Source organism: Musca vetustissima, unplaced genomic scaffold (assembly GCF_032173495.1).
Source record: "Musca vetustissima isolate MV318-11 ecotype Yass unplaced genomic scaffold, APGP_CSIRO_Mvet_v1 utg444432, whole genome shotgun sequence".
Taxonomy (NCBI): Eukaryota; Metazoa; Arthropoda; class Insecta; order Diptera; family Muscidae; genus Musca; species Musca vetustissima.
Genome location: NW_026877666.1, coordinates 5,154 through 19,231, shown reverse-complemented (window position 1 = coordinate 19,231; position 14,078 = coordinate 5,154). Strand labels below are relative to the sequence as shown.

Below are 14,078 nucleotides of genomic sequence, written 5' to 3'. Positions count from 1 at the left end.
GGCATATATATTTACCCCTGGAGGACATAGGCCCGAGAAGTTGATAGTATATCCTAGAGGAGTGGTTACCTTTAAATTGATGCCAATTATATTGTCGTATGTACTCGGATGTGGGAGTTACGCGTAAATATTTACAGGTGGTTACGTATTCATATATTATTTAGTAACACATTACCACACTAGAAGGCGGAAGTATAGAGCTGATCACTTTGAAATTTTCCATGAAGATCCAGGTATGGTCAAGGACAATGTCTATAATTTTTTGGTAATGATCAAATAATAATATTACGACGAAGGGGACTGAAAACATAATTTTTTGTGTTATGTCGAGTCGATATATAGGCCACAATTGAAAGCCGAATATCACAACGAAACCCACGGTGAAGGGAATCTGGACAAGTAATTAGAAGTGCTGTACTGAATATTAGTAATATTTGTTGACCTCTAGTCGGTCAAGATGGTGCAAATATCGCGCAATATTGCCCAGGCTCAGAATATAGAACCACCGAAAGTTAGATTTTAGTGGTAGTTGTGTAGGATGTCATATGGTCGGCCCCGTTCGACTATACTGCTCCGAAAAATATTTTTTTGAGCAACAAATATAGGCGTGGATTTTTTAAACATAATTTTTTTGAACAGCAAATATAGTCGTTGATTTTTACAACCTTCACCACGCAGTGGTACAGGGTATTATGTATTTGTGCACATATTTTAACAGGTAAAAATTATCGAGATAGACCCATGGTTCCTTTAAAGAATATGTATAGAATCATTTTCTGAGTCGATTTATGTATGTCCGTCCGTCTGTCCATGTTAAATTGTAAACAAAGCACAGGTCGCATTTTTGATTCGAATTGGAGGAAATTTGGCGCAGCTCATTTACTTGGCACAAGGACAAACCCTATCGAAATTGGAAAAAATCGGTTCAGAGTTAGATATAGCTTCCATATATATTTTCGTCCGATTTAAGGTAAATGGTGCACCAAAGTCCCTGTAAATCTTTCGATTTACACGAAATTTGGCACTACATAATGAATTAGTTCTAGAATGATGTGTGTTAAATTTCCTGAAAATCGGTTAATATTTAGATATAGCTATCATATATATTTTCGTCCGATTTAATGTAAACGGTTCCTCTATTTCCATCAATTTGCACTAAATTTAGAATGGCGTACTAAATTTGGTTTAGAATGATGTATGCCAAGTTTCCTGAAAATTGATTCATATTTATTTACAACTCATATATATAGTTTCGCCCGATTTTAGGTAAATAGTCCACTAAAGCCCCATAAATAAATTTCGATTTGTACGAAATTTGGCACAGCGCACTGAATTAAGTCTGGAATGATGTCTGCCAAGTTTCGTGAAAATCGGTTCAGATTTAGATATCGCTCCCATATATATTTTATTCCGATTTAATGTAAATGGTATACCAAAGTCCCTATATTTCTTCCGATTTGCACAAAATTTTGGATGGGGTACTGAACTAAGTCTAGAATTATGTGTGTTAAGTTGTGTTGGCGGGTTATTTGGGATACCATTTGTATTTTGTTTTTGCAAAATAGTCAGGCTGAATCCCAGTTTGTTGTTTTTATAAAAAAACAACTATTTATTAGTGGGGAATGTATGGCATTGTTTGCGAAGGGGTAAGGCAGGGAAGACTATAGTTTCGGATCTCGCCACTGATCCTCATCAGTTCCCTTAGTTTTTTGTTGGGATATTCTCCCCAGAAGCTATTAATAGCTACTTTACAAAAAACCTTTCAAACAACAAACTGGGATTAAGCCTGACTATTTTGCAAAAACAAAAAAAAAACTGTTAAGTTTCCTTAAAATCGGTCCAGATTTAGATATAGCTCCCATATATATTTTCGTCCGATTTAATGTAAATGGTGTACAAATATCCCTATATATCTTTCGATTTGCACGAAATTTGGCATAACGTAATGAATTAGGTCTACAATGATGTGTGCAAGGTTTCGGAAAAATCGGTTCAGATTTAGATATAGCTCCAATATATATTGTCATCCGATTTAAGGTGATTGGTGCATCAGAGACCCTATATATCTTTCGATTTGCACGAAATTTCGCACAACGTACTGAATTAAGTCTATTGTGATGTGTGTTAAATTTCGTGAAAATCGGTTCAGATTTCGATACTGCTCCCATATATATTTTCGTCCGATTTAAGGTGATTGGTGCATCAAAGACCCTATATATCTTTCGATTTGCACGAAATTTCGCATAAGGTACTGAATTATGTCTATTTTTATGTGTGTTAAGTTTCGTGAAAATCGGTTCAGTTATCGATATAGCTCCCATATATAGTTTCGTCCGATTTAAGGCAAAAATTTCCTATATATCCTTCGATTTGCTCGAAATTTGGCGTAGCGTACTGAATTGAGTCTAGAATGATGGGTGGTAAGTTTCGTGAAAATCGGTTCAGATTTAGATATAGCTCCCATATATATTTTCGTCCGATTTTTGGTAAATGGTGCACGAAAGTACCTATATATCCTTCGATTTGCGCGAAATTTGGCATAGCGTACTAAATTACGTCTAGAACGATGTGTTTTAAATTTTGTGAAAATCACTTCAGATTTAGATATGAAATTTCGTAAAAATCGGTTCAGATTTAGATATAGCTCCCATATAAATATAAATGGTGCATTAAAGTCCCTATATATCGTTCGATTTACACGAAATTTGGATTTATAAGTAAATTTAGAACTCAAAATGTGGTCGAATGCCCAAACATACTGAAATAGGTGTAACCTAACATGTGACAAGTTTCGATGAAGACTGTTTAGATTTCGATATTTTGATTTAAATTTATTTACATAATTTTGTTCCTCTGTAAGAAGCATTTCTATATCTGACCAACATTTAATATAGGTTGCAGAATGACAAGTTTAATTTCATGTTAATGGTCCTTCAAAAATGCGACGTCTCTTAGGATTCCATCTGTTGTATATACCCAAAGTGGTGAAGTATAGTCGGCCCCGTCCGACTTTAGTACTTTCCTTACTGGGCTGAATTTTTCCTACAATAGGGCTAATTTTTTTAAAAATATTTTTTCTTCAACTAAATTTTTGGACATACTTCAACAAATATCCTTCTAATCCTTTTATCTGTACAACCATTTGTCACCTCCTTTAATTTGACATTTTTTCTTCGCAAATCCTTTTCACTTTCGAATTTTAAATAGTTTCGACATTTTTCACAAGAAATTTCTTAACGAAAATATTTCTTAAGAATCCTGCTAATCCTTTCGGCAAATATTTCATCCTTTCCCTGCTGTTTTGCCTTTATCCTGGATTATAATTTGTGGTTAACATAAAGACATTTATCACCTTTGGACCATTTATATTCGCGGTAATTCGTGGTCTTAAATCCCCAACATAAGAACAAACATGTGCTCCCGAGTTCTTGTGCCAGTGATGTTGGACGCCGAACATGGCATATGTTTGTCTATCTGTCTGTCCGTCTGCCCCCACCTACCTGGCTGCCTGTCTTGTTCGTGTGCAATAGAGTAAAGCATATTATACCGTTATCCAGATTAACTTCGTGTGCAAATGTTTGCTTTAGACAACTTGATTTGCGGCCACGGAGAGACACGTCTTGTGGGAGGGGGTGTGGTGGGGAATGGTGTGAGTCGAACGTATACATCAAACCATTATCACGACCACCACCTTCGTACGTTCGCACATACATCAATTTTGCGACAAAATGAAGATTGATAACAGGGCGACAAACTATTTTGTATTCCGAACCAAGCGATTTTCAAAAACCGTTAAAATGGGATCAACGTCTGAATTGATGATAACAGTTTTTCGGAGGCAGGCGTATCTATAGGTGTATATTTATGTGAGCAGGAGTGTGTGTAGTTAAGGTAAGTTTGTGTCTGTGTGGGGGCGGATGGATGGATGGATGGATGGATGCTTTCTTTTGGCCTGTTTAATGGAAGGCATGAATTATGGCCTGAACAGTCAAAGGTTGTGATGGCATGTGCCAACGTCAGCCTCAATAAGAATTTGAAAGAAGGTGGTTCTGTAGGTGGCAGTTACCGTTAGAAGACATCTGAAAGCAGAATTGAAGAATATTTTACTTCAATTGACAGTTAAGATTTGGCAAATTTAAGGCATACCTATATACATATTTTTCTATTAAGAAGTTCTACGGAATTTATGTGATTCTAGAAATTATGTCACGGGAGTGACACGTGTCATGTCTAGGGAAACAGCGTGTGCCACATTTTGACAATAGAAATTAGGTGAACAATTTAAAATACGTCAATGCGAAAATAACTTAAAGTTCTGAAGATACCTTAAATAATTGTAAAGCCTTCAATTTGGAAAAAATATAAAAAATCCAGGTCTTTGGCGAGTCCCTAACAAATATTTTTTAAACCAGTAAGGAAAGTAGTAAAGCAGGACTGAGCCAATTATATGATACCCCTCACCACTATGGGTATTTTGTACATAGGTATCCTTACAATTGTATGTAAATGTTCCCTCGAAGGAACATACTTCTGCAACCTATGGTAAACTAAATTTAATTCGGGCAGATTAAGAGTCGAAAATAATTTATAGCAAAATTGATACACGCTATTCGGTTCGCCGCACTGTTAAAAATGTATGGAACCTATGGCTGAATCTGCACCGCTTTCAACAAAACCTAATAGGAATATATTCGGACTTTGTGCACAATTTACATTAAATCGGACGAAATATATATAGGGCTATATCTAAATCTGAACCGATTTTCTCAAAATATAGCACACATCAGTTTAGACTCAATTCAGTACGCTATGCCAAAATTGCGTGGAAATCGAAGAATATATAGGGCCTTTGGTTCACCATTTACATTAAAACTTAGCACACATAAGTACTCTGTGCCAAATTTCGTGCAAATAGAAAGATATTTAGGGATTTTGGCGGACCATTTACCTTAAATCGGACGAAACTATATATGGGAGATATATCTAAATCTGAACCGATTTTCAGGAAACTTAGCACACATCATTGTAGGCCTAACGCAGTACGCTGTGCCAAATTTCGTGCAAATCAACATATAGTTAGGGACTATGGTGGCCCCTTTACCTTAAATCGGACGAAAATATATAGGGGAGATATATCTAAATGTGAACCGATTTTAACAAAACTAAGCACGCACCATACTAGGCTTCAATTCAGTACGTTGTGCCACATTTCGTGCAAATCGAAATATAGCTAGGGACTTTGGTGGCCCATTTATCTTAAATCGGACGAAAATATATAAGGGAGCTAAATCGGACGAAAATATATAAGGGAGCTATATCGAAATCTTAACCGATTTTCAAGGAAATTTGTACACATCATTCCAGACTCAAGTCCGTACGCTATGCCAAATTTCATGGAAATTGAAAGATAAATAGGGACTTTGGTGAACCATTTAGATTACATCGGTCGAACTTATATATGGGAGCTATATCTAAATCTGAACCGATTTACACGAAACTTAGCATACATCATTCTAGACTCAATTCAGTATGCTGTGCCAAATTTCATGCAAATCGAAAGATATATAGGGACTTTGGTACACCATTTACCTTAAATCGGACGCAAATATATAAGGGAGCTATATCTAAATCTGAACCGATTTTCCCGAAACTTCAATTACGTCATTTTAAGCCTAATTCAGTACGCTATTCTAAATTACGTGCGAATCGAAAGATATATAGGGACTTTGGTGAACCATTTACATCACATCGGTCGAAAATATATATGGGAGCTATATCTAAATCTGAACCGATTTTTATGAAACTTGGCACACATCATTCTAGACTCAATTCAGTACGCTATGCCAAATTTCGTGCAAGTCGGAAGATATATAGGGACTTTGGTACGCCATTTACATGAAATCGGACGAAAATATGTATGGGAGCTATATCTAAATCTGAACCGATTTTTCCCAATTCCAATAGGGATCGTCCTTGGGCCAAATAGACTAGCTGTGCCAAATTTCGTCAAATCGGATCATAAATGCGACCTGTACTTTGTTTACAATTTAACATGGACAGACAGGCGGACAGATGGACGGACATGCATAAATCGACTCAGAAAGTGATTCTATGCATTTTCCTTTTGCCTTTTACAAACATATGCTCAAAGGCATAATCCCCTGTACCACTGTGTGGTGAAGGGTATAAAAAGGGTGTTTTATGGGGACTATGCCAAAAAGGGGGCGAATATTAATAATTTTTGGTAGGGAGAGTTGGTACCATATACGACTACAAAATATCAAATTGCAGCGAATTCGGTTGAAAAACGCGCTCATGAACCGCAAAATATCAAAAATTGATGTTATCCTTATATGGGGGCTACCCGAAAAAAACGGCCCTTTATTCATAATTTGTTGTCGAGAGATTTGGAACCTACTAAGAACTCAAAATTCTAAATCACAGCCAATTCGGTGGAAAAATGCGATCAAAACCTGAGTATTAGGAGGTACCGTTATATGGGGACTACCAGAAAAAAGTGGACCTATATTTATAATTTTTTGTGGAGACATTAAGTACCCAATATGAACCCAATGTACCAAATATCAGCGAATTAGGTTGAGAAACACGCTCAAGAACCCCAAAATACCGAAATTTGAGGGGTACCCTTATATAGGAGCTATGCCTAAACGTGGACCGATATATCCAATCCCATCGAACTTGACGCGCCTGCAGACAAAATACAACCCTTTGCAAAATTTCAGCACTATATCTCAATTCCTTCAGAAGATAGCGTGATTACAACAGACGGACGGACGGACGCGGATAGATCTTCATAGAATTTTATTCTGATATATACTTATAAGGTCGGAAATGAAAATTTCGATGAGTTACAAACGGAATGACAAAATTAATATGCCCTCCATACTATGGCGGAGGGTATAAAAATCTACGCCTGTTTGTAGTCCTTGCAAAAATATTTAAAAAAACAACACCATTGTCTGGTGTCCTTGAGAAAATATATTTTTTTAATTCCGCACTTTATTTTAGTCCTTGAAAAAAAAAAACATTTTTTATAAATTCACTCCTTTTGTAAGTCCTTGATAAATATATTTTTAAAAACGATTCGCTTATGTATGTATTATCCACGTGAACTCCATTACCTCTACACATCTCATGGTGTGAAGAATTAGTTATTTGTTGCTGTTGTTGTTGTGGTTATTTTATTCATAACCTGTCTCTTCAATTTCACACCTCTGTAGGTGTTAAATTATATTGTTAGTGTATGAGGTAGATATGGCTTGTGTTGTTGTTGTTGCTATTTTAGTTGTTACTTAAGTCAAGCTGTAATTGCATGTCAAAACCCTGGAGAATAGCATTTGCATTCGCCAAAGACTTTCTGTTATTGCGTGATGTGGCATATGAAGGGGCATTATTGTCGATGATTGTTTTTGCTCGTTACATTTCAAGAGGTAGTTGTAATTTGCATATTCTCCCCAATGCCCCCTCCACATGATGGAGTTTTTATACCCTTCACCACACGGTGGTACAGGATATTATGTCTTTGTGCATATGTTTGTAACAGGCAAAAGGAAACGAGATAGACACATGGTTCCTTTTGAGAATATGCACAGAATGACATTCTAAGTCGATTTATGAATGTCCGTCTGTTCGTCTGTAGATGTTAAATTGTAAACAAAGTACAGGTCGCATTTATAATCCGATTTGGATGAAATTCGGCACAAGTCACTTATTTGGCCCAAGGACGAACCCTATTGAAATTGGGAAAAATCGGTTCAGATTTAGATATAGCTCCCATATATATTTTCGTCCGATTTAAGGTAAATGGGGCACCAAAGTCCCTCTATATCTTTCGATTTGCATGTAATTTGGCACAGAGTGTTGAATTGGGTCCAGAATGATGTGTGTCCAGTTTCGAGAAAGTCGGTTCAGATTTAGATATAGCTCCCATATATAGTTTCGTCCGATTTAAGGTAAATGGTGCACCAAAGTCCCTATATATCAATCGATTTGCATGAAATTTGGCATAGAGTACTAAATTAGGTGCAGAATGATGTGTGCCAAGTTTCGAGAAAATCGGTTAAGATTTAGATATAGCTCCCATATATATTTTCGTCCGATTTAAGGTAAATTGGGCACCAAAGTCCCTATATATCTTTCGATTTGCACGAAATTTGGCATAGGGTGCTGAATTGGGTCCAGAATGATGTGTGCTAAGTTTCGTGAAAATCGGTTCAGATTTTGATATAGCTCCCATATATAGTTTCGTCCGATTTAAGGTAAATGGTGCACTAAAGTCCCTATATATCAATCGATTTGCATGAAATTTGGCATAGAGTACTAAATTAGGTGCAGAATGATGTGTGCCAAGTTTCGAGAAAATCGGTTAAGATTTAGATATAGCTCCCATATATAGTTTCGTCCGATTTAAGGTAAATGGGGCACCAAAGTCCCTCTATATCTTTCGATTTGCATGTAATTTGGCACAGAGTACTGAATTGGGTCCAGAATGATGTGTGTCAAGTTTCGAGAAAGTCGGTTGAGATTTAGATATAGCTCCCATATATAGTTTCGTCCGATTTAAGGTAAATGGTGCACCAAAGTCCCTATATATCAATCGATTTGCATGAAATTTGGCATAGAGTACTAAATTAAGTGCAGAATTATGTGTGCCAAGTTTCGAGAAAATCGGTTAAGATTTAGATATAGCTCCCATATATATTTTCGTCCGATTTAAGGTAAATGGGGCACCAAAGTCCCAATCTATATCATTCGATTTGCATGTAATTTGGCACAGAGTACTGAATTAGGTCCAGAATGATGTGTGTCAAGTTTCGAGAAAGTCGGTTCAGATTTTGATATAGCTCCCATATATAGTTTCGTCCGATTTAAGGTAAATGGTGCACCAAAGTCCCTATATATCAATCGATTTGCATGAAATTTGGCACAGAGTACTGAATTGGGTCCAGAATGATGTGTGTCAAGTTTCGAGAAAATCGGTTAAGATTTAGATATAGCTCCCATATATAGTTTCGTCCGATTTAAGGTAAATGGGGCACCAAAGTCCCAATTTATCATTCGATTTGCATGTAATTTGGCACAGAGTACTGAATTAGGTGCAGAATGATGTGCGTCAAGTTTCGAGAAAGTCGGTTGAGATTTAGATATAGCTCCCATATATAGTTTCGTCCGATTTAAGGTAAATGGTGCACCAAAGTCCCTATATATCAATCGATTTGCATGAAATTTGGCATAGAGTACTAAATTAAGTGCAGAATTATGTGTGCCAAGTTTCGAGAAAATCGGTTAAGATTTAGATATAGCTCCCATATATAGTTTCGTCCGATTTAAGGTAAATGGGGCACCAAAGTCCCTCTATATCTTTCGATTTGCATGTAATTTGGCACAGAGTACTGAATTGGGTCCAGAATGATGTGTGTCAAGTTTCGAGAAAGTCGGTTCAGATTTAGATATAGCTCCCATATATAGTTTCGTCCGATTTAAGGTAAATGGTGCACCAAAGTCCCTATATATCAATCGATTTGCATGAAATTTGGCATAGAGTACTAAATTAGGTGCAGAATGATGTGTGCCAAGTTTCGAGAAAATCGGTTAAGATTTAGATATAGCTCCCATATATAGTTTCGTCCGATTTAAGGTAAATGGGGCACCAAAGTCCCTCTATATCTTTCGATTTGCATGTAATTTGGCACAGAGTACTGAAGTGGGTCCAGAATGATGTGTGTCAAGTTTCGAGAAAGTCGGTTGAGATTTAGATATAGCTCCCATATATAGTTTCGTCCGATTTAAGGTAAATGGTGCACCAAAGTCCCTATATATCAATCGATTTGCATGAAATTTGGCATAGAGTACTAAATTAGGTGCAGAATGATGTGTGCCAAGTTTCGAGAAAATCGGTTAAGATTTAGATATAGCTCCCATATATATTTTCGTCCGATTTAAGGTAAATGGGGCACCAAAGTCCCTCTATATCTTTCGATTTGCATGTAATTTGGCACAGAGTACTGAATTGGGTCCAGAATGATGTGTGTCAAGTTTCGAGAAAGTCGGTTCAGATTTAGATATAGCTCCCATATATAGTTTCGTCCGATTTAAGGTAAATGGTGCACCAAAGTCCCTATATATCAATCGATTTGCATGAAATTTGGCATAGAGTACTAAATTAGGTGCAGAATGATGTGTGCCAAGTTTCGAGAAAATCGGTTAAGATTTAGATATAGCTCCCATATATATTTTCGTCCGATTTAAGGTAAATGGGGCACCAAAGTCCCTCTATATCTTTCGATTTGCATGTAATTTGGCACAGAGTACTGAAGTGGGTCCAGAATGATGTGTGTCAAGTTTCGAGAAAGTCGGTTGAGATTTAGATATAGCTCCCATATATAGTTTCGTCCGATTTAAGGTAAATGGTGCACCAAAGTCCCTATATATCAATCGATTTGCATGAAATTTGGCATAGAGTACTAAATTAGGTGCAGAATGATGTGTGCCAAGTTTCGAGAAAATCGGTTAAGATTTAGATATAGCTCCCATATATAGTTTCGTCCGATTTAAGGTAAATGGGGCACCAAAGTCCCTCTATATCTTTCGATTTGCATGTAATTTGGCACAGAGTACTGAATTGGGTCCAGAATGATGTGTGTCAAGTTTCGAGAAAGTCGGTTCAGATTTAGATATAGCTCCCATATATAGTTTCGTCCGATTTAAGGTAAATGGTGCACCAAAGTCCCTATATATCAATCGATTTGCATGAAATTTGGCACACAGTACTGAATTAGGTGCAGAATGATGTGTGCCAAGTTTCGAGAAAATCGGTTCAGATTTAGATATAGCCTTCATATATAGTTTTTTTTTCGATTCTATGTAAATGGTGCACCAAAGTTCCTATATACCTTTCGATGATATTTGGCACAGCGTACTGAATTAAGTCTAGAATGATGTGTGCTAAGTTTTGGAAAAATCAGTTCTGGTTTCGATATAGCTCCCACATATACATATATATTCGTCCGATTTTACATAAATGGTGCACCAACCTTCTTATGTTTGTCCGATTAACACGATTTTTTGCACAACGTATCAAGTTGTGACATGAATAACGTTATTGCGTTATGTTGAAATTGATGTAGATGCTGTCATAGCTTCCATATGTATTTCGAAGGGATGTCTGAATGAGATTAAAATTTGTACAGTGCGGCTACCGAATAGCGTGTATTAATTTTGCTATAAGTCGTTTTTCATAAATTTGTCCCATAGAACGAAGTCGACTTTAAATCTGCCCGAATGAAATTAAATTTATCATAGGTTGCAGAAAGTCTTGTGTATGTTCTTTGGAGGGGATACATATGTACAATATACCCAAAGTGGTGAAGGGTATCATATAGTCGGCCCAGTCCGACTTTTCTGCTTTCCTTACTGGTTTTTTCATGGAATAAAAATATCCCCTTTGGAGCCGCTTGTTATTTATTTGGGTATTTATTTTTGTAATTTTTTTTTCGTTGAATAAATAATTATTTTAATATCCTGAATATTTGTACAATAATTTTTAACAAATCAAAAACAATTAAATATACATTCAAAATGCATTACCCAAAAAATATTGACTAATAACCCAAATATGTTCAGTCGTATAGGTAATTATTTAATATTTTCTCTCAAGCAAAATTTAAAACAGTTCCCAATCGAATTTGAAGAAAAAATGTTGCCAAATTGGTTGAAAATTTTTATTGGATTTCAAATGTTCCTATTGGCTGAAGTAAGTATGAGTTTCAATGTTGAAACTCATTTTTATGAAAACTTCTCTCCGTTTGCGGTAGGCCTCCAGACGACCATTTTTTATAGAATTCTATAATGTCAGCTGTCACAATGATGGCCGTATTATGACTCAAAACATTTGCCACCTAACCAAATTGTCCTCGAATCGTTATATCGTTGATCAGACCATGGAATTTAGTCGTAATATGAATGAGAATATCAGGCTACGATTTACGGTACGTTACAAAATGTCCATGGCCCCGAAGGAAAACACATTCTTGAACGTCACCATGGGTCTTTGTGAATTGCTGGATGATAGAGTTTCAACAATTTTGCTGCGCTCCGTTCTTGAGGAGCTACGAAAATCAAGCAATTTACCCTATGCATGTCCATTGGAAAAGGTGAGTAAATTATTTTCGTATTTTATTTTGATATATAATATTTGTTAATTTTTCAGAACTATCTCTACAAATTGGAAAATTTCTCATTAACCGAATCGATGTTCCCACCTTATACACCAATTGTAAATTTTAAATTTCGTGTGGAAATGTTTGAGAAACAAAATCAGATATTGGGTTCATTGGAGACTCAAGGAGCAACCATAAAGAAATAAAATATAAACGAATTTATTATTATACTTTTCAAAGACTAAAACCAGTAAGGAAAGTAGTAAAGTCGGACTGGGCCGAATATATGATACCCTTCACCACTTTGGGTATATTCTACATATGTACCCTAACAGACGACGCGTTTTTCTTATATATCTATATCTGTACCGATTTCAGGGAAAAACGTTGTGGGAAAAACGGAAATTAGTCTCGGGCAAGTTTCCCTGAAATTGGTACAAATATAGATACATAGCAAAAACGCGTCGTCTATTAAGATGCATATGTAGAATATACTCAAAGTGGTGAAGGGTATCTTATAGTCGGCCCAGTCCGTCTTTCAGTACGTTGTGTCAATCGGCCTAGTTATGGATCTTTTCACAAAGCTTAGCAACATCATACTAGACTTAACTCAGTACCCTATACAAAAATTCGTGCAAATCGAAAGATATTTAGGGACTTTGGTGCACCAATTACCTAAAATCGGATGAAAATATATATGGGAGCTATATCTAAATCTGAACCGATTGTCACGAAACTTTGCACACATCATTCTAGACTTAATTCATACGCTCTTTGTCAAAATTCGAGCAAATCAAAACATTTCCAGGATTTTTAGTGGACAATTTATCTAAAATCGGGCGAAGCTATATATGGGAGCTATATCTAAATCTGAACCGGTTTTCACGAAACTTTGCACACATCATTCTAGACCTTATTCGTTGTGCTGTGCCAAATTTCGTGCAAATTGATAGATATATAGGGACTTTGGTACACCATTTACCTTAAATCGGACGAAAATGTATATGGGAGCTATATCTAAATCTGAACCGATTTTTCCCAATTTCAATAGGGTTCGTCCTTAGGCCAATCAAATGAGCTGTGCCAAATGTCATCCTTTTCGGATGATAAATGCGACCTGTACTTTGTTTACAATTTAACATGGACAGACGGACGGACATGCATAAATCGACTCACACTGTACCACAGTGTGGTGAAGGGTATAAACAGTCGTGGATTTTTTGAAAATATTTTATAAGGAATACAAACAGACATGGATTTTTACCCTACACAACTATGTTGTCATTATACCCTACACAACTATGTCAGGGTATTATAGCTTTGTGCAGCCACAAGAGTTTGTAACGCCGCGAAATATTGGTCCTAGACCCACCTTTAAGTATACCGATCGTCATATCTCGACTAGCTGAGTCGATCTAGCCATGTGTGTCCGTCCGTCCGTCTGTCCATTATAATTTGTAAACATGATACAGGCCACAGTTATGGACCAATCATCACGAAATTTTGCATGTAGGATGGGTTCGGCCCAATGAAAACCCCTATTGTTTTTGGTAAAGATCGGTTAATATTTAGGGGATGAAATGGACCAAACACAAAATTTTTGTCCGTTTTTCTCTTCGCTCCAAAGGCCGCAATTATTGCCCAACCATCTCGAATTTTTACATGGAGAAGGGGATTGGGCCAAAGAATAAGCATGCATATTTTGATAAAGTTCGGTCAATATTTAGCGGGTCAAATGGACCCTGACTTTTGTGTGAAAAATTACAAAATTTGTATTCTATGGTGTATATATTTATTTCAGAAGAATGTAGACCCGAGAAGTTGATAGTATATCCAAGAGGAGTGGTTGGCCTTTAACTTGATATCAATTATATTGTCGTATGGGAGTTACACTTAAAT

The 14,078-nt window shown here is 36.4% G+C and overlaps 1 protein-coding gene across 1 annotated transcript; it reads left to right on the top strand.

The window, feature by feature from the left end:
* Positions 1-11,897: 11,897 nt before the first annotated feature.
* LOC133322329 (uncharacterized) lies at positions 11,898-12,385 on the top strand. Its single transcript, XM_061531322.1, has 2 exons — positions 11,898-12,173; positions 12,230-12,385. Exons 1-2 carry the CDS (start codon positions 11,898-11,900, stop codon positions 12,383-12,385), a joined length of 432 nt encoding a protein of 143 aa, XP_061387306.1.
* Positions 12,386-14,078: the final 1,693 nt, after the last annotated feature.